Genomic DNA, 16,838 nt, shown 5'->3' on the forward strand with positions numbered 1-16,838 from the left:
TTATCACTGTGCATATAGCCAATTGATGTTCAATTGCACTAGCATAGCATGGCGACCACTCCGAACCCGCGTCGCCGGTCACCGCGAGTGTCCGATGGCTCGGAAGCATTTACCCCAGTAGGGGACACCACCCTCACAGGAGTAAGCTGATTCTCTGATTCAACGGTATGTACTCACTGGAACAGCTGCAGCGACTTCCCGGACATACGCGATATCCCCTTACACCCAGCCGGTTTGCAACCAACACGCCTTCAGCGAACCGACGGACCCCGCGGAACAGGGGCGGCGCGCCATCCACGCCGTATCGGGTGCAGGCGATGCAGCGACGCGCGGCGAACACTCCGGGACGCGATCGTAGACGCAGCGGGCGAGTCCAGCGGGAGACTACGTTCGATATTCTCCGGAACTTGGGAAAAGGTGCGGACGATTGCAGCGATTCAATCATTTGCTAATACCCTGCAGCCCTTGCTCCGACAACTGAACCAATCCGATCATCGCCGCAGGAGAAACCGGAACCCGAGAATGAGCCGGAGGTGGTGCGGGATGAGATTGAGGAGCTAGACAATGAACCCGAGATTGAGCGGCCGCGTTTGTCCCTGCCGCTGGATGAGGTAGATGAGGTGGATGAAGAGCCGGAGATGCGTCCGCCCCGGCTGTCGCTTGCGTTCGAAGAAGAGGACCTCACACATACCTCGATCGAGTATCCTCGACGAGCTACTAGTGAACATGACCGGGGAAGGCTATCAATGATGGGTGTTGGTGGCCCTCGGATGAGTGAGATTGGGGCTGCGACTAGAATTGAGAGCGAGAGTGAAGATGAAGATGACACGGGGATTGTGGATGATAATGAAGGAGGGGAGGATACGGTTATCAGTCAAGGCGATTTTGACGGAGGGTGAGTTCTGTCTTATGTGGATAAGTGCACAGCTAACATGTACAGGGGCGAGACGGAGGACCTCGGGCGGTTCAACTTTGAGTTCAATTTCCCAACTCCACCCCCTCCGGGTGAGGACTTGGACCAGGATGAGCCCCTTCACGATGATGAAGGGTTCGAGCTTCCGGTGGACATGCCGCTAGATGCAGAGGCGGGGCCCGATGATGCGAGCATATCCATCGCTGCCGACGACTTTGGCATGCAATCCCCGCTACCTCAACCGGTGGCGATGAGTGAAAGCCAGAGCCCAGGGATTGCCGGGGGAGGTCTGCGAGACGAGGACCGGTTCATGCCCGGCCCCAAGCAAAAGAAGCTTTCCCGACATGGCATCCCGGTGCCCAACCTCCCCGTCGGGGTCGTGAAGAAGCTGGCCATCCGGTTTGCGCGGGCGCGAAACGGGTCCAAGGCCAAGATCAGCAAGGAAACATTAGCCGCAATTGAGCAGGCCTCATCATGGTACTTTGAACAGGCCAGTGAGGACCTGGCGGCGTATTCCAAGCACGCGGGGCGCAAGACCATCGACGAGAGTGATGTTGCGACCTTGATGCGGAGGTGAGTCGGTTGCTCCCCTTCTACAAACACTACTAATTATTCAGACAACGGCATGTCAACAACGCGACGACGATCTTCTCGCTCGCCCAGAAGCATTTGCCCAAGGAGCTGTTGCAGGACATGAGATTGGCGATGCCACCATGATATACATATACACGATTCTATAGATACAAGCCGACGCCACCACGACCCTACCAGTTCCGGTTCTGGCGCACCCGCCGGGTGGCCTCGTTGGGACGTTTACGGATGATCATCCACAGCATGATGGAGGTTGCCAGCGACAAGCCGTACCTGGGGAATCAGCGGGGTCCACACACAAGCAGGGAAGAGGAACCTACCACGTAAAGATATACTGGCTGTGGTTATTCTTGAGGTTGACTTCCGCGGCACGGCCGATAGGGATACCCTTGGCCTCGCGATCATAAGCCTCGACGAGATCCTGTACTATCAACCAGTTAGCCCCAACGCCCCATAGAAGCACAGCAATCCAATCCACATACCCATCGTCTCCTCAATCCAAACGGCCTGACTCCCCGTCAAATCCGCCATCTGCTCAATATCGGGAAAATAAAACTTCCCCTCCTCAGGCTTATTCTCGGGCGTAAACATATTCTTCTTCCACGGCTCCCTCAACAACCCCTCCACCACCACCTCCCCCCCTGCACACGCCCCCACCCCCCGATCCCTCTGCTCCTTCATCTTCCGTGAAATCCACCCCCGATTCACCAAAATCGTACTCTCCCCCTCCCCTCTCTCCAATGGCGTCACCACAAAAAACCCATCCTGCCCATCTCGCATCCGCGGCCCCACTAACATTTCCTGATCGTGCCGGAACGTGCCTGTCGCTGTGACCCGTCGGTAATCGAATTCGGGGACCACGGACGGGTCGATTTGGGGCGGGAGTGGGAGGGGGGGTTTCACGAGTCGGTCTTCGTATTTGGCGATGAGGTTCGTTTTCCATTCTAGGCGTTGGATTTGCCAGGTGCCCAGGGCGAAGGAGATTATTGGTATTAATGCTGAGTTCTTGGTGAGTATGGATGTGGATTGGTATAAGGGAAGGGGGGAATACCGAGAATAATCAACCCCGGGCCATGTTTCCGGCCCGTACGAACCACCTGGGCTGGATGGTCGACAACCGATAACCATCGCTGGTCATCGGAGAATTGGTTGTTGTTGTAGAAGCGGAGTTGTTGTTGGCGGCGGAGGAGACAGCGCGTGCAGATGTCGGGTTTGGAGCCGCGGAGAATAAAGGAGGTTGTGGGTCGCCAGGCCGGGATGCTTGTCGTGGTGGTTGTCCGGCTCAGGACGGAGAGGAGAGACCGCATGATTGCTTCCTTTCTCCCCTGTTGGTGTGGATTGCGGGCGCAATTGAGTAGGGTAGTGGTGGTGGTGGTGGTGGTGGAAGAGATCGAGGAGAGAAAGGCGGAGGAGTTCGGGACGGCGGATTTGGCGCCGATTGCCTTATCGATAGCTTCGGGGCGGCGCTGCGACTGACTACTTGGCTACATACTCGGTCCTCGGTACAGAGGAAGCTGCATCAAGATGTTCTACGAAGGTAGTTTGCAGGATGGCATTGCGGCTGCGGTGGCGGAGGGGAAAGCTGTGGTTTGTTTTGTGAGAGGTTAGTTCCTATCTCTGTGTGTCTACCGATGATGGGATGGAGCTGGCTACTCCGCATGCTAAGACGTCGCAGATGATGAGCAGACGAGTACACAATGGGAGGAGGAGTATTTTACGTTCGATGAAGAGGTATGTCTCATCTTGAATTATACTATACTATCATCCGGCCATGCCAATGTAACCCAGTTCTCCCGACTCCTCGACACAAGAGCGGTCCTCTTGCGCCTCACCCAGGGCACCCCCGAAGCGGGCTTCCTGGCCTCCTTTTGTCCTATCGTCAAGTTTCCTACTGTCGTCATGATAAAGTATGTCTGATGATATATTTGTTGGGCCTCGTTGACCGTTGTAGGAATGGCATGCTGTGCGATTATCTGGTCCCGGACTTGTCCAAGGAGGACTTTCGGGATCGGTTGGCGGCGAAGCTGGATGAGAGTCGCGTGGCGGTTCAGCAGGGTCAGGGTGCTGAGGCTACGCCTGCGGATGATACGATAGTGACGACGGATGAGACTGTGTCTGCACCTGTCGCTCCGGTCCCTGCTCCTGCGCCTGTTTCTGCTCCCGCGCCTGTATCCTCGCCTCCTGCACCTACCTCCCCCGTTGCAGCGCCAGCTCCATCTCAGCCGGAGCCAGCCTTTACGCCGACTGAACCACCCTCTACTACAACCGAGCCAGAACCCCGAGACGCAAGCATCCGCGAAGGCAAGCGACGAGTCGAGGACGCGCGAACCCTACAACCCCAATCACCCCCGACCAAGAAACTACAACAGCAGAAGCAGACCCCCAAACCCGCACCCACCAAACAAGAACCCAAACCCAACCCCAAAGCGAACCCCTCCACCCCCATCACCAACCCCCCATCTCCCCCCCGCCAACCCTCCCACCCCACGCAATACCGTCTCCAAGTCCGCCTCTTCGACGGCCGCTCCGTGCGATCCAGCTTCACCCCGACGCAAACCATCCGCGCCGACATCCGCCCCTGGCTCGACCACCAAATGGACGAAAAATCCCCCTACAACCTGAAACACATCCTCACGCCTCTCCCCAACCGCACCCTCACGCTCACCGACGAAGAAACCCCCCTCGCGGAACTGGGCCTCGGCTCGTCCGCCAACCTCGTCATGGTTCCGATTCAGTCCTACACGGAGGCGTACGCTGGTACGGCGGCGAGTTTGCCTGTCCGAGCAGTGTCCTCTGCTTATGGACTTGTTTCGTCGGCGGTGGGGACGGCGACGGGTCTGGTGGGTTCGTTCTTTGGGTATGGAGTGGCTCCGGCGGCTCAGGCTGCGGAACCGGTAGCGGCGGCGACTGCTCCGGGTGGTGATGCGAGGAGATTGCGCAGGGGACCAATGATTCGGACGTTGAGGGATCAGCAGAATGAGCGCGATGAGAGGGAGTTTTATAATGGGAATCAGGTATGTTGTTTTGTTCTGTTCTGTAGATGGGGATGGGTGATGCTAATGATTGTAGTTGAACTTTCAGCCGCGGAATGATGGGGACAGACGGTAGGATGCTTGCTGAGGATTTTGCTATGACAAAGGATTCTTGCTTGTACCAATCACTATTCCTATTGCTGCTGCGAGCGAAGCGTGATGTAACTACTGTCAGAATGTTCAGCGAATCATCTAGTCTTATCTTGGATGTTACTTAGCTCCTATCACAGTACAGAATGAAAGCAGAAGGAAGAGTGGAATGTTTTTTTCTATATCGTGTCCGCCATCTAACCAGATCCAGACCCAGATCGTAGCAACTAGATAAACCAAGGCAGCCACCCTGCCCAGTTGAAAAAAAAAAGTGGTATATGTTATACAAAAGTAATAGGAGTAATAAGATAATAGCAGGGCAGTCAGTCAGTAGTCGCCGCTATGCAAACAATATCACCGCCACTCGACCCGCAGTCGAGTAGATTCCCGTCCAGTCCAGTCCATAAGATCATTTCATCAATCCCATCTCATCCCCATCTCATCCCAGGCCCCAACTAAGTAGTCCAACCCACTTAGTAAGGCTTGGCAGCAGCCTGACAAGCTTTCTATACACACAATCCACATTAGCCAATCTCTTCACCATCCATACCACTTTCCCCCGGGGGATGGAACATACCAACTGATCCAAATACCAGCCACAAATGGTCAAATCGCCCTTATTCTCATCCATACACTTACGGAAGCTCTGGGCGTCGGTAGCGCAAGCCGGAGACTCCCAAGAGCTGTTGGTGGCGTTTCCAGCCCAGAGACCATTATCCATGGCTTGAGAGGGGGCGGGAGGAGCCGCCTGTTGGGCCTCGGCGGGGGCACTGCTGCCGCCGCCACCGCCGAAGAAGAGACCGCCGATGGCGTGGCCGATGGAGGAACCGACTGCGACACCACTATTTTCGAGTATTTGTGAGTTGGGGTTTGTTTGGGGAGGCGTGTTGGGAGAGGAAGGTAGGGTATGGCAACTCACGCAGCAGTCGAAGCCATCTGACCGAACAGACCAGGGCCCTGGCTCTGCTGAACCGGAGCAGCAGCAGGAGCAGCAGGAGCAGGAGGAGCCGCGGGGGCGTGCTGCTGGGGGTGAGCGGCCGTCGAGTGAGGCTGGTGCTGCTGCTGCTGGCCGTAGGCAGGGGCCGGTCTAGCGGGAGCGGCGGTAGGGCGGGTGGGGGCGCTGCGCGCGGGGGTAGGCGCGGGGGCGGCACCACGGCGTTGACGAGGCATGATGTTTTGTGTGTGTGTGTGTGTGTGTTGGTGGTTGGGGTGGAAGAGGGTGTGGGTTTTGGAGGCGTTAGTGGTTGAGGGATGGGGAGGTTTATATGGAAAAAGAACAAGCTCGAAGGTCGGGCGGAGAAGGTTCGAAAACTCCGATGGCCTGGCAATTCGGGGGATGCTGATTGGTGCCCTCGGGTGTTATGTCAGCTGCCGGTGTCCGGCGCTCAATTCGGGAGTTGCCCGGATTTAATGGTTGGTATTTCCGGTGAAGGTCTATTTATGGGTGTTTTATGTAGAAGCTGATGGATGGTATTGGATTGTATGGATTTCTAGCAGTGATGGTAATGCTATGTGGTGATGATCTTAGCTCCGCGCAATGACTCACGGCATCGATCGACAGGGCTGAGCGAACTCCCTCCGTCATACGGAGTGTTCAATGCCACTATTTGCGGTCAAATGACTCTTCATCGTAGGCCATGGAAGGCTCCGGTACCTACCGGCCTGTGTGTTGAGTAATCACTGTCTGTGTTGTTCCTCGACCTAGTTCAGGCCTTCTGTGATGGTGTATGCGCGATGCATCTTGAACTGTTGTGTAGTAATGTCGACAGACAGTAGCCACTGACTCCATAATGATCCACGAGCACTACTGTATGCCACATTCACCGGCCAGCCGGTCCACGACAACTGCTCAGTCCTCATTTCAACATCTTCGCCTTGCGCATTTCATCCTTTTTCTTTCGGCGTTCCTTCTTCCCCTCGCTATGCTCCTCCTTGCTGATCTTCTTCTTCTGCTTGTCCCGGCGCTTATTCCTCCTCTTCTGTTCCGAAGTATTGCCAGCAGGTTTGGCGGGTTTCGCGTCGTCGTCGTCCTCACCGGCCTCGGAATCGGAGTTGTCGGACTTCTGGGCAGAATCCGCCTTCTTCGCCAGTAGCGATGCCTTGAGCTGCGCGCGCGCTCTCTCCTTAGCCTCCTGCTCCTTGCGCTCCAGATCGAACTTGTCATTTCCAGCCTACCAATTAGCCACACTAACACCACCCCTCACGACAGATTATAAACTCACAAGACCATGCTTGATGAAGCGACTAGCCGCCTGCTTATCCAAAGTTAGAGTACGCTTTTCCGGCTCAGTTTCCAGCGCGGTAATCTTGGCAAAGTATTGCTTGACTCTAGTTAATTCTCGAAACACAGAGTGTTCCTTCGCATTAACGCCATGTAGACGCAAATAAGCTGTAGCCCTGTTAGTCTCATCCCTTCATTCCAAACACCACACATACAAAAAATCAACGATTCCAACGCATAAGTCACCAGGACGTGAAATTTCGCCTTATCCAGCACCGGAAGCTTCTTAGACGTCGCCACCACGGAGCTCTCCAAGATCGGCTTCAACGCCTCTTCAAGATCATCGATATTATCATCTAGCTGCTCAAGCAGCGGCAGTAGATCGGTAGCCTCCATCTTGCGGACTCTGGCGTGCAATGATAATGATGATGATGGATCAAGACTAGCCGGATAATGTCGATTTTTTATCTGCAGGCGGTCACGGATGCGGTGAGGACTTGCATGTTCGCCGCTTCCGATCTTATTTTCGGTCCAGACTTGTTTCCGATCTATATCTTCCTTGTTAGCTTGGAGGTTTGTTGTTGGACGGAACGTCTCGGTGTGGTTGCTACGTGTTTCCTCTTTTAATGAGACGTTAATACACGCACTTGAGAAGGTCTACGCGGTACGCATTGAACTCACATCGTCTGATCTACAATCCCGTCAAAGTGTCGTACATCCTGGGACGCCGTCCGCTGCGGCGGACTGGCATTTGCGAACTATGTCTTGTTTCAAGACGTAGTTCCCAGCGGACCCCAGCCGTCCGTTTCATGGCGACATGGATGCAGAACGCCGAAGAAGCGTCCAAAGACAGCGGCAAGCGTCGCTTGTCCGGACGCATACATATCCTGGGTGTTGGAAATGTAGGCACGTTTGTGGCCCATTCGCTCATGAGTCGTCCGTCGCCGCCGCCGGTTACGCTGCTATTGCATAATCCCGACTTGTATAGCTCGTGGTTGGCGAAGAAGAAGTGTTTGGCGTTGAATTCGAATGGGCTTGATGATATCAAGACGGGGTTTGATGTTAATGTCTTGGATGGCAGGTCGTGGCATTCATTTCCTTACTGGGATGAGAATGGGGAAGTTGTCGCGGAGACGGAGGATGTGGAAGAGTCGGTGGCAGAGTCGGTGGAAGATGATGATCGCATTGAATGCTTGGTTGTGAGTGTCAAGGCGCCGGTGACGGCCATGGCGTTGGAGTCAGTTAAGCATCGGTTGACGCCGGATTCTACGGTGTTACTCCTTCAGAATGGAATGGGAGTCGTTGATGAGGTCAATGAGAAGGTCTTCCCGGATCCGCAGAACCGGCCTAACTACATGTACGGAATCATCTCGCATGGGCTGGCGCGCAGAAAGGAACCGTTTCAGGTTGCTCATACCGGCATTGGCACGACTATCCTCGGACCAGCTCTATCTGCGAACTCTACGGGTGTGGTCAGTGAGAACAAGGACGACTGGGCCCCGAGTACCAAGTACCTCTTGCGGACATTGACCCTTACGCCGCCACTGGTTGCTGTCGCTGAGACTCCATCCTCCCTGATGCTGTACCAGCTCGAAAAGCTGGCGATGAATGCGGTCATCAACCCGTTGACAGCGGTGATGAACTGCGAGAACGGCGAGCTTCTTTACAACTACAGCTTCACTCGGGTGATGCGGTTGCTCCTGCTGGAGATCTCGAGCGTGATCTGCGCACTCCCCGAATTGCAGGGCATCCCTGGCATTGAGAGCCGGTTCTCCCCCGAGCGTCTGCGGTGGATGGTCACGCAGCTTGCCAACAAGACGGCAAAGAACCACAGCTCGATGCTGCAGGACGTGCGCGCCGGCAAGACGACCGAGATTGAATACTTGAATGGCTACATCGTGCGCCGAGGCGAAGAGCTGGGTGTCAAGTGTGTGGTGAACTACATGATGAAGCACCTGGTTCTGGCGAAACAGCAAGCGTCGAAGCAGAGAGATGCGAGCGCGATCCCTATCGACATTCTGTAAGCGGAGCGCAAGTCTGTACTTATTTATTAATATACCCCGGGTTTCTTCACTGGTTAGCAGGACACGGCCTCCATGGCGGTATCACAGAGGGTTCTAATCTGCCACCACCGTTTCAGCAGCATCCTGACCATCCCTTGGTGTTCCGGCTTGTCGGGATGAAGCGTCTCCAAGTGGTCGATCGTCGTGTCTGCCTCCTTGAGATAGACGCCGATCCATCGCTTAATGACGGCCTCTGATTTCTTCTTATCCACCCCGTGGGTGGAGTAGCCGAGAACATAATCCTGCCACTCCCTGGGTCGCATGTATGTTAGACCAGCGGCGATTTCCGTGCGATAGCAGACGCCCTCGGCCGTGAGTTGATAGTTTCTGCTTTCGTTAGCACTATGCAGCTGCGACGTAGGTCAACATACCCATCGTATTTATGAAACTCGAGGTCTTCTCGCATGGACGGAGTGAGATCTCGGAATATGATATCATCCAGGCACAGCGTCTCGGAGACGTTTTCCTCCAAGTAGAATCCATCTGTTGCGATTAGCCTAAACCTCCAGTTTGGAGTAGGTCACTTACACTCCGTAAATAGAAAATCGTTCGGATGAGGCCCATAACTCATATAGATTTCCTCTCCCTCATCTATACCCGTCAGCACTGCCCAACCATTGCAGCATTCCGAGGGGAGATACATACCATAATCCTTCGCCGCCCGAAAGACATATCTCTCCCCATCGAACTTAACATTACACTGCCCCAACCATTAGTCACGACCCAACCACCAACCCAAAAAAAACACGGGGGAGGAAGGGACATACCGCCTCATCCGAATGATTAAAATAATCCGCCACCGGCACCAAGGCCATAGCATCATACCTATCCTCAGGCATATCCCTCCCCGGCAAAAGATAAAAGAAACTCCGCGTATTGACAATAATCCAATGATATTTGAACTTCTCCCAGTCCATTGCTGGAAACACACGCTCCACGATGTCCCAGTCGCGCCGGAGTCGGCCTTCTTGTTGCGAGAGGAGGTGGTGGTGCCGGGTTGGGTCGTGGTGTTGCGTTGTCCCGTTTGCGGGGGTTGGGAGGGTGGAGATGGTGGACCATTGGCCGGAGATGGAGGGTGGCAGGAGGGAGAGAAAGGAGGAGGGCCAGAGGAGGGGCATGCTCGTGGCGAAGTCGGTGATTGTGGGCCAGGTGTTGCGCCAGGGGGCTTCGTGGGGGGTCGGGGTGTGGGTGAGGTAGGCGGCGTAGAGGGCGTGGGTGGGTGTGTCGGTTGGGAAGAGGGTGGTGAATGAGGGGGGGATTTTGCTGGGGGTGAGCATTGCGTTGTGGGGGACGGAGATGAGGATGGTGTCTTTCTGGGGGGTGTTAGTGTTAGTGTATGAGGGAGAGTGAGGGGGAGGGGTAGGGAGAGGGAGAGGGGGAGGTACTTCGATCTTGCGCGTGGCTATCATGCCTAGACCGCGGCCGGCGAATTTGGCTGGGCTGACCCCGTTAATGATGATGCCTTGCGTGACGGCCCATTCTGTGAAGAGCTCGTGTTGCTCGCCGGGCCACCAGATGGGTTTCATGTTGATGTGGAGGGTGGTAATTGATCCGGAGGGAGAAGAGGAAATGAGGGTTAAAAGGGGATCTGGTGACCTATGTGGTGAGTACAGATTCGACCTAGCCTGTCGCACGATGCCAATCTTTATATAGGAATGATCTCAAACCTCCAGTCCTAACACAAAACCCCCAATGGCAATTGTGAGTCAGATGGATGTAACCAGCGCCGCCAAAAAGATTATCTTATCGATCTTTATCAGTGCTACGGCCCCGCACAGCCACCACTCGCGCCATCCGGCATCTCCTCGAACGCAATGCATCGTACCACTCTGCACCCATCCGCCAGGGTCATGTCTAGAACGTGTCACCCTCCCCCAGAGCCAACATGACGGTCCTCCGAACGCGCAGCGCCGTTCTTCCTGCGCGCGAGCTCAACCAGCTCCTCTTCTGTGCGCCGCTCTCTCTCCGGTCCCACGCGCGGCCGTTCTCCGGCTTCAATCGTCCTCCGCCAAACTATCCCGGCCATGTGCCATTGAACTTTGTAGAGCGCGGTGCTCTGGCTGTTGGTTCGGCCGTGGGAGCTCTCATCAATCCGCGGAGGGCTGGTATATACCCTCCCCCTTCAGTTGTTCTTTACAACTACAATTCTGTATGCATTGGCACTAACGCAAAAGCATAGACCTAATCGCCGCCTGCGGCGAAGCCACCGCAACACCCTACTTCATCTACCGACTCCGCGACGCCATGCTCTCCGACCCCACAGGCCGCCAAATCCTCCGCGACCGTCCACGCATCACCTCCGAAACCCTCAAACTCCCCTACCTCCGCACGCTCCCCGAACACACCGTCGGCCGAACCTACGCTACCTGGCTCGACCGCGAAGGCGTCTCCCCCGACACCCGGGACAACGTGCAATACATTGACGATGAGGAATGCGCGTACGTGATGCAGCGGTACCGCGAGTGCCATGACTTCTACCACGCTGTGACGGGGTTGCCGATTTTTGTGGAGGGAGAGCTGGCACTCAAGGCGTTTGAGTTCTTGAATACGTTGATTCCAATGACGGGGTTGAGTTTGTTTGCGTCGGTGAGGTTGAAGCCGGCGGAGAGGGAGCGGTTGTTTTCGATTTACTTGCCGTGGGCGTTGCGCAGTGGGTTGCGGAGTAAGGAGTTGATTAATGTGTATTGGGAAAAGGTGTTGGAGATGGATGTTCGGGTGTTGAGGGAGGAGTTGGGCATTGAGAGGCCGCCGGATATGAGGGAGATTAGGAAGATGATTCGGTTGCAAAAGAAGAGGGAGAAGGAGGAGGCGGAGCGGAGAGGCGCGGTTTAGACGGTGAGGGTCTTTATTAAATGTATTATATTTCACTGAGGGATGAGTAGCCCTGATTAAATGTGTGATTACTTGGTGATCATTTCTTGAATGCATGTGGGGAATATTTGATAGAAGTGGAAAAGCTGGCTGGTATGTAAAGGCAAAAGTACTTTTGATAGCAGAAACTCAGCTGCGGTCGCAAGCATCAATGGAGCCGGAGGTATCATGAACATGGCAAGCATTCAGTTTGCACTGAACGCCTTCGCTAAATCATCTCACAGATCCAAAAGGTCGTCATCATCATCCCAGCCGCCGCGCCGGCTGATCACAATCTTGTGCTCCTCCTCGTCCTTGCGCTGGTTCTCGGCCATGGCGTTCAGCAGCTGTTTGAGCTGGTCTTCCGAGACCTTCTGGCGCAATTGGCCGGACTGGGCGAGCATGAGCAGCCGGTTTTCGACGTCCGCAGCGCGGGATTCCTTGACGAGGCGGATGCGGCCCAGGCGATCGGCGGCCTCGGGCTCGAGGATCTGGTTCAGAATAGTGGCGCGGCGTTCAGCTAGAGACGCAGATGGTAAGCATATTGTTCGGGGATGTAGGGAAGGCAACGGCGGGGATCCTTCAGGGACCTGCTCTCCAGTCATGGGATAATGTCATGGCGCATACCTTCAACTTGCCTAAGAAATGACTGTCAGCAGCGCAATCACAAAAGCATAGAGCCTCGGTTCCTACCTTCTCTGTTCCTCCTGGTTGCCGTCTGAACCACCACGTGCGCCACCCTGTTGCTGGAGCTGCGCAAGACGGGCGCGTCTGATCTATTACTCTTCTAAGCCTCTGATACGGAGTGTCGATGGTGGATCCCGAGCGGAAATTTTCAAGCAAAAAAAGACAGAGAAAGCTAACTGTAACTCGGAAGGTTTATACTGACCTCCTCAAGCTCTGCGTCGGCCATGGTTGTTGAATGGCTTATCTAGACTGCGAAGGAATAGGGGATTTTGGGAGTGATGCGGGGTAGGCTGTGACCGTATTGAGGTAAAGCAGGTGAGATGGACGGAGCACGGAGCGGGGAGATTGTCCAGGGATCAGACTATGGATGCGAGCAAGGCGGGATGATTCGACGCATTCCACGTTGGAGAATTCAACCCCACCTGGTGATCCTGGAAGCCTCAGGCACTCAGGCCCTCGGGTGGGGCGCCATGAGGCATCGGGCAGCCCTTGCCCGATCGGGCAAGCAATAGTCCCCAGGCAGGAACGGGGAGGCTGGGCAGTATTTGCATTGCAAGCAGTACACCGCAATTGAGACTTGAGAATGTTCTTTTCAAGGCTGTCGGGTGCAGCAAAAAGACACTGAAAGACTGCAGACCGGGGCTGCAATGACAGCAAGCCGGTAAGCTTTGGGGGTGTCTCGGAGGTCGAGGATCCCTCCGGCTACGCCTGCAAGTGTCGTCATCAGGTGCCAAGGACGAGTTGCCTTTTACTACTTAGCATTTAGCCAAAAGCACCCATGCCGATGATCCGACGTGATTGGGGGGAGATTGGCTGATGTGCCCAAATTAGAACCCCAATAACACACACCACCGTGCCGATGGATCTCTCTCCGGCACTATTGAATGCGCGTGAAGAATTTGCACGTAGAAAAGCTTGTGGATGGACTGAGCTCCCAGGATGCTCTAGTACCGTCTCCGGAGGCCCTTGCGAGATCGGGTCCGTATCGAGATCGTACCTAACCCTCGGAGTGGGAACCAATAAACGGGATAGAACGTGGCGCGACTGATGGGACATATTTCCACCATTCAACGGATCCATTGCAGTCCAGCACTGGCCTCATGGTCGCGGGTTGACTTTGGTAGGTGGCATCGTCTTGACCTGTAAATGAGAGCGTACAGGAAGCCGCACTGGCGAGTGGCAGGCAGCCCAAACCACCTCGTGATGGACGATGGCACCGGAGACGCGACGGGAGGCGATCGACCTGCCTGATGCGGCAGCGACTAAGCGCCTGCGGTTTGCCTCCGGGTCGGTGATTGGCCGGTCGGGAGTGGAGCGGTCCGGTATGAAGGTGGTAATTACGGAACCGCGGCGGCGATACGGAGTCGGAGTCAGGCCGTCAAGGAAAGAGTGCCTGGCTGCGACCTTAATCCACGACGGGCGGGAATCTCCTCATCTGTTTTCGTGCTGTCGTCGTCGCTGACCAACTTTCGTCTTTCTATCTATATCTAACTAATCTTGCCATTCTCACTAATTAACTACACTAATTCTCTACTAACCTTCCACCCTACCTTACCGGGTCTTGAAGAAAGAGGGGTCACACCCACTCATTTCCACTCTCTCCCTTCCTTTATCTCCCTCGCTGGGTTCGCCTCTATCGTCATCCTTCCGGTCTATCCTTCCCTGCCCACCGCAGCCTCTCTTTACTCCCCTCCCCAGCGCCCGCCGCTCTCTTCCTGCCTCCATTCCATTCCTTTCCTCGACTCAATGCTTCGGCCCCCGACTGGTTAATCCCCTCTCCAGTCTGCGCGCTGGCGGGGACGTCACGTTATTCCCCCCCTGCTTGAATTGTTGCATGCACACGTCCCAACCAACCCTTGTCTCTGCCAGGAATTGCAGATGCGAACGGTTGCCGACCTGCTATATACGTGGTTGTGACACCCGCCCCCTCCATTGCTGTGATACCCTGTTCTTCTGCATCTGCTGTGCCCACACCCCACGGTCACCATGGCTGAGTATGTATCCACACACATCCAATGCTATCCTCTATGCAGGCGTTGCTAATCCTGGCATTAGTTTTATCGCTTTTCATACTTATTATTCCCGCCACAACTTCCTGACACCTTCGACAATGCTTCCACGCCCCACCAGCCACAAACGGTCACATTCCTCCGAGAATAACTCTCTTTCCCCCGACAAGACCGTTACCAAAGCCAGGTCCACCAATGATCTGTCCGGCATCGCGGCCGGAAAGCCGACCCCCGGTATCCGTTCGTCTAGTGTAGGCAATTTTCAAGAAAGCAGCTTCAGCACCTTGAAGGACCCCAGGCTTGCAAGCCACTCGGAAGAGTCGGAGACGTCGGATTCGACGCAATCGCATCATCCAGATCTAAGCAACGAGGTCGCAGCGTTGAGCGTCAAGCTTGTGCAGGCGATCAACAATCAAACCACTCTAGATGACAACCTCGTCGCAACCCGTCAGGAATTGGAGCAAGCCCAGGCCAAGATCCGGGTTCTTGAGTCGGAAAATGAAAAGCACCAGCGAGACATCGACCAGCAGGTCCTGATCAAGAAGGCCGACGTCGACTACGAGATGCTGCGCTTGCAAGCTGCCTTGGCAGAGGAGAAGGCGCAGCGCGCGCTCGCGGTACAGGAAAAGAAGGGCATCGAACAAGAATTGGAGACATTGACTGCCGCGCTTTTCGAGGAAGCCAACAAGGTAGGCCGCTCTGGGTTGTCGTATGGTTTAGGTCGATCAACTAACCTTGTACTTCCAAACAGATGGTCGCGGCTGCTAAGCTCGAGCGTGAAGCGGTAGAGAAGAAAAACGAACAGCTGCGTTCTCAAGTCAAAGACACGGAAGCACTTCTTGCATCGCATCAAGAACAGTTAGCCGAATTGAAGTCCGTGTTACAAGCAATGAACATCTGCAAGGACGATCTTGACACCCGCACAATCAACTCGACAGCTCCATCGTCACCAACGGCACCGCGGCATCCTTTGCACATCAAGAAAAAATCTGAGACGCCCGACATACCGGAGGAGACCGCACCCTGCGAAGAAATTACTCCAGGGCCATCCACCAGTTTTCCCCATCTAATCAAGTCTGTCTGTCGAACAGATATCCAGGCGTACGAGGATTTCCGGGAGCTCTTTACAACATCCAGAGCTTCCAAACCCGCCAGCCGGGCCACAAGTGGGTCTTACACTGGATTGAACGTCATGAGCTTGGCTAGCCTGGGAAGCGGTGGGTTCGGTTCAGCGTCGTCATCTCCCGCCAAATCTCAAACACACTCTCCCAATGGAAGCGTGTCTTCTCCACAGCCCGTGACCTCCCACATCCCTCTCAAGGAGACCCGCTTCTACAAGCGGGTGCTTGCCGAGGACGTTGAACCAACTCTAAGGCTGGATGCTGCGCCCGGAATATCCTGGCTTACCCGACGCTCAGTATTGAGCGGGATCTGCGATGGGAGTCTGCTGGTTGAGCCGATGCCACCTTCAGCGAAGAAGTACGAGTTCCCATGCTCACTATGTGGTGAACGGAGAAATGGCTCCATCAACGAGAGGACCCATCGGTTCCGGACGTCCGATAGTGAGACTGCTCAACGATACCCTCTATGTGTGCTGTGTTTAGAAAAAGTGCGTTCATGCTGCGAATTTACTGGTTACCTTCGACTCATCCTTGATGGACATGTTCGTATCGGCGATTCGGAAGAAGAAAAGGATGCATGGGATGAAACGATTCGCTTGAGGGAGAGAATGTTCTGGTCGCGCATCGGAGGTGGTATCATCCCTCTGTTCGCCCACAACAATGGCTTCCATGGGAATGCCCCCATAGCCACTGAAGCTGCCACTGATGATGCAGAGGTTCCTGCTGCCGATGGTCGTGAGGAGTGTCAGCGCTCCATCATTTCCACAATCCCCGAGCACATGACTATACAAACCACGAATTTGGACGACATTGACGGCGAGCACGTTCATGACGAGGGTTCCGTGGGAGACGATCCATTTGTATCTGCGCCTGAATCGGAATCTACTGCGAGCAGCACGGCGGTCTCGCCGACCGAGCCCAACGCACCAGTCGAGAAGACACCCCTCGGGGATGTGGACGAGCAGCTTGTCTCACAAACAACTGCTTCTGAGACTACTCATGATGAAACTGAGACTGTCAAACCCGCTGTTCAGGTTGAGGAGATGTGAAACCACCACGACGCCACAAAGAGCGGTGATAAATGATATGACCGATGCTGATTTGACCACGATTGCTATCGTTCGAAGACACGGACGCATTTCGCTGCCTTGCACTCTACTTGAGTTTGATTTCGACTTCCAACTTCTGCACATTTCCTCCTTTCTTCAACCTTTCTCTTCATATATCGATATATTTCAACCATGCCTGCTTGCTTAATTCC

At 54.9% G+C, this 16,838-nt stretch overlaps 10 protein-coding genes across 10 annotated transcripts; 5 read left to right on the forward strand and 5 right to left on the reverse strand.

Annotated features, from left to right (window-relative positions):
- Nucleotides 1-48: 48 nt before the first annotated feature.
- Nucleotides 49-1,630, forward strand: BO80DRAFT_343051 (uncharacterized protein; the record flags this gene model as incomplete). Its single annotated transcript, XM_025715216.1, has 5 exons — nt 49-141; nt 186-417; nt 463-895; nt 941-1,486; nt 1,531-1,630. The coding sequence occupies 5 exons, from the start codon at nt 49-51 to the stop codon at nt 1,628-1,630; spliced, it is 1,404 nt and encodes a 467-aa protein (XP_025580743.1).
- BO80DRAFT_489903 (cytochrome oxidase assembly protein SHY1) lies at nt 1,567-2,899 on the reverse strand. The gene is made up of 4 exons (XM_025723614.1): nt 2,556-2,899; nt 1,987-2,502; nt 1,825-1,930; nt 1,567-1,777 (listed from the first exon to the last, which is right to left on the reverse strand). The coding sequence occupies exons 1-4, from the start codon at nt 2,809-2,811 to the stop codon at nt 1,678-1,680; spliced, it is 978 nt and encodes a 325-aa protein (XP_025580744.1). The 5' UTR covers nt 2,812-2,899; the 3' UTR covers nt 1,567-1,677.
- Nucleotides 2,889-4,612, forward strand: BO80DRAFT_460617 (uncharacterized protein; the record flags this gene model as incomplete). Its single annotated transcript, XM_025722400.1, has 5 exons — nt 2,889-3,107; nt 3,180-3,235; nt 3,293-3,411; nt 3,456-4,518; nt 4,574-4,612. Exons 1-5 carry the CDS (start codon nt 3,029-3,031, stop codon nt 4,610-4,612), a joined length of 1,356 nt encoding a protein of 451 aa, XP_025580745.1. The 5' UTR covers nt 2,889-3,028.
- Nucleotides 4,613-4,725: 113 nt separating this feature from the next.
- Nucleotides 4,726-6,086, reverse strand: BO80DRAFT_420709 (coiled-coil-helix-coiled-coil-helix domain-containing protein). Its single transcript, XM_025718428.1, has 3 exons — nt 5,546-6,086; nt 5,204-5,468; nt 4,726-5,132 (listed from the first exon to the last, which is right to left on the reverse strand). The coding sequence occupies exons 1-3, from the start codon at nt 5,794-5,796 to the stop codon at nt 5,100-5,102; spliced, it is 549 nt and encodes a 182-aa protein (XP_025580746.1). The 5' UTR covers nt 5,797-6,086; the 3' UTR covers nt 4,726-5,099.
- Nucleotides 6,087-6,093: 7 nt separating this feature from the next.
- On the reverse strand, nt 6,094-7,264 carry BO80DRAFT_498509 (uncharacterized protein). Its single transcript, XM_025724135.1, has 3 exons — nt 7,063-7,264; nt 6,849-7,015; nt 6,094-6,797 (listed from the first exon to the last, which is right to left on the reverse strand). Exons 1-3 carry the CDS (start codon nt 7,241-7,243, stop codon nt 6,483-6,485), a joined length of 663 nt encoding a protein of 220 aa, XP_025580747.1. The 5' UTR covers nt 7,244-7,264; the 3' UTR covers nt 6,094-6,482.
- A 404-nt stretch (nt 7,265-7,668) lies between these two features.
- Nucleotides 7,669-8,871, forward strand: BO80DRAFT_343997 (ketopantoate reductase family protein; the record flags this gene model as incomplete). Its single annotated transcript, XM_025715256.1, has 2 exons — nt 7,669-7,997; nt 8,052-8,871. The coding sequence occupies 2 exons, from the start codon at nt 7,669-7,671 to the stop codon at nt 8,869-8,871; spliced, it is 1,149 nt and encodes a 382-aa protein (XP_025580748.1).
- A 53-nt stretch (nt 8,872-8,924) lies between these two features.
- Nucleotides 8,925-10,436, reverse strand: BO80DRAFT_440290 (uncharacterized protein; the record flags this gene model as incomplete). The annotated part of the gene is made up of 6 exons (XM_025721116.1): nt 8,925-9,237; nt 9,282-9,393; nt 9,439-9,501; nt 9,556-9,610; nt 9,678-10,223; nt 10,296-10,436. 6 exons carry the CDS (start codon nt 10,434-10,436, stop codon nt 8,925-8,927), a joined length of 1,230 nt encoding a protein of 409 aa, XP_025580749.1.
- Nucleotides 10,437-10,751: 315 nt separating this feature from the next.
- Nucleotides 10,752-11,860, forward strand: coq4 (ubiquinone biosynthesis protein COQ4). The gene is made up of 2 exons (XM_025722401.1): nt 10,752-11,015; nt 11,090-11,860. The coding sequence occupies exons 1-2, from the start codon at nt 10,796-10,798 to the stop codon at nt 11,740-11,742; spliced, it is 873 nt and encodes a 290-aa protein (XP_025580750.1). The 5' UTR covers nt 10,752-10,795; the 3' UTR covers nt 11,743-11,860.
- On the reverse strand, nt 11,814-12,840 carry BO80DRAFT_420714 (DNA-binding protein). Its single transcript, XM_025718429.1, has 4 exons — nt 12,650-12,840; nt 12,454-12,536; nt 12,388-12,398; nt 11,814-12,280 (listed from the first exon to the last, which is right to left on the reverse strand). The coding sequence occupies exons 1-4, from the start codon at nt 12,671-12,673 to the stop codon at nt 12,000-12,002; spliced, it is 399 nt and encodes a 132-aa protein (XP_025580751.1). The 5' UTR covers nt 12,674-12,840; the 3' UTR covers nt 11,814-11,999.
- Nucleotides 12,841-14,334: 1,494 nt separating this feature from the next.
- Nucleotides 14,335-16,722, forward strand: BO80DRAFT_12697 (guanine nucleotide exchange factor SEC2). The gene is made up of 3 exons (XM_025713540.1): nt 14,335-14,441; nt 14,503-15,145; nt 15,208-16,722. The coding sequence occupies exons 1-3, from the start codon at nt 14,434-14,436 to the stop codon at nt 16,624-16,626; spliced, it is 2,070 nt and encodes a 689-aa protein (XP_025580752.1). The 5' UTR covers nt 14,335-14,433; the 3' UTR covers nt 16,627-16,722.
- The last annotated feature ends 116 nt before the right edge of the window (nt 16,723-16,838 follow it).

This window comes from Aspergillus ibericus (assembly GCF_003184845.1).
Source record: "Aspergillus ibericus CBS 121593 unplaced genomic scaffold BO80scaffold_1, whole genome shotgun sequence".
In the NCBI taxonomy this organism is placed as follows: Eukaryota; Fungi; Ascomycota; class Eurotiomycetes; order Eurotiales; family Aspergillaceae; genus Aspergillus; species Aspergillus ibericus.

Coding starts and splice junctions, on each gene's coding strand:
- BO80DRAFT_489903 (XM_025723614.1), bottom strand. CDS start 2,811: ATGCGGTCTCTCCTCTCCGTCCTGAGCCGGACAACCACCACGACAAGC. Junction 2,503..2,555: donor CCCGGGGTTGATTATTCTCG/GTATTCCCCCCT, acceptor CCAAGAACTCAG/CATTAATACCAATAATCTCC. Junction 1,931..1,986: donor TTGGATTGAGGAGACGATGG/GTATGTGGATTG, acceptor ACTGGTTGATAG/TACAGGATCTCGTCGAGGCT.
- BO80DRAFT_420709 (XM_025718428.1), bottom strand. CDS start 5,796: ATGCCTCGTCAACGCCGTGGTGCCGCCCCCGCGCCTACCCCCGCGCGC. Junction 5,469..5,545: donor CAGATGGCTTCGACTGCTGC/GTGAGTTGCCAT, acceptor ACTCGAAAATAG/TGGTGTCGCAGTCGGTTCCT. Junction 5,133..5,203: donor GCTGGTATTTGGATCAGTTG/GTATGTTCCATC, acceptor TTGTGTGTATAG/AAAGCTTGTCAGGCTGCTGC.
- BO80DRAFT_498509 (XM_025724135.1), bottom strand. CDS start 7,243: ATGGAGGCTACCGATCTACTGCCGCTGCTTGAGCAGCTAGATGATAAT. Junction 7,016..7,062: donor GTTGGAATCGTTGATTTTTT/GTATGTGTGGTG, acceptor ACAGGGCTACAG/CTTATTTGCGTCTACATGGC. Junction 6,798..6,848: donor GCTTCATCAAGCATGGTCTT/GTGAGTTTATAA, acceptor GCTAATTGGTAG/GCTGGAAATGACAAGTTCGA.
- coq4 (XM_025722401.1), top strand. CDS start 10,796: ATGACGGTCCTCCGAACGCGCAGCGCCGTTCTTCCTGCGCGCGAGCTC. Junction 11,016..11,089: donor CATCAATCCGCGGAGGGCTG/GTATATACCCTC, acceptor GCAAAAGCATAG/ACCTAATCGCCGCCTGCGGC.
- BO80DRAFT_420714 (XM_025718429.1), bottom strand. CDS start 12,673: ATGGCCGACGCAGAGCTTGAGGAG. Junction 12,537..12,649: donor CCGACGCAGAGCTTGAGGAG/GTCAGTATAAAC, acceptor GAAGAGTAATAG/ATCAGACGCGCCCGTCTTGC.
- BO80DRAFT_12697 (XM_025713540.1), top strand. Junction 15,146..15,207: donor TTTTCGAGGAAGCCAACAAG/GTAGGCCGCTCT, acceptor ACTTCCAAACAG/ATGGTCGCGGCTGCTAAGCT.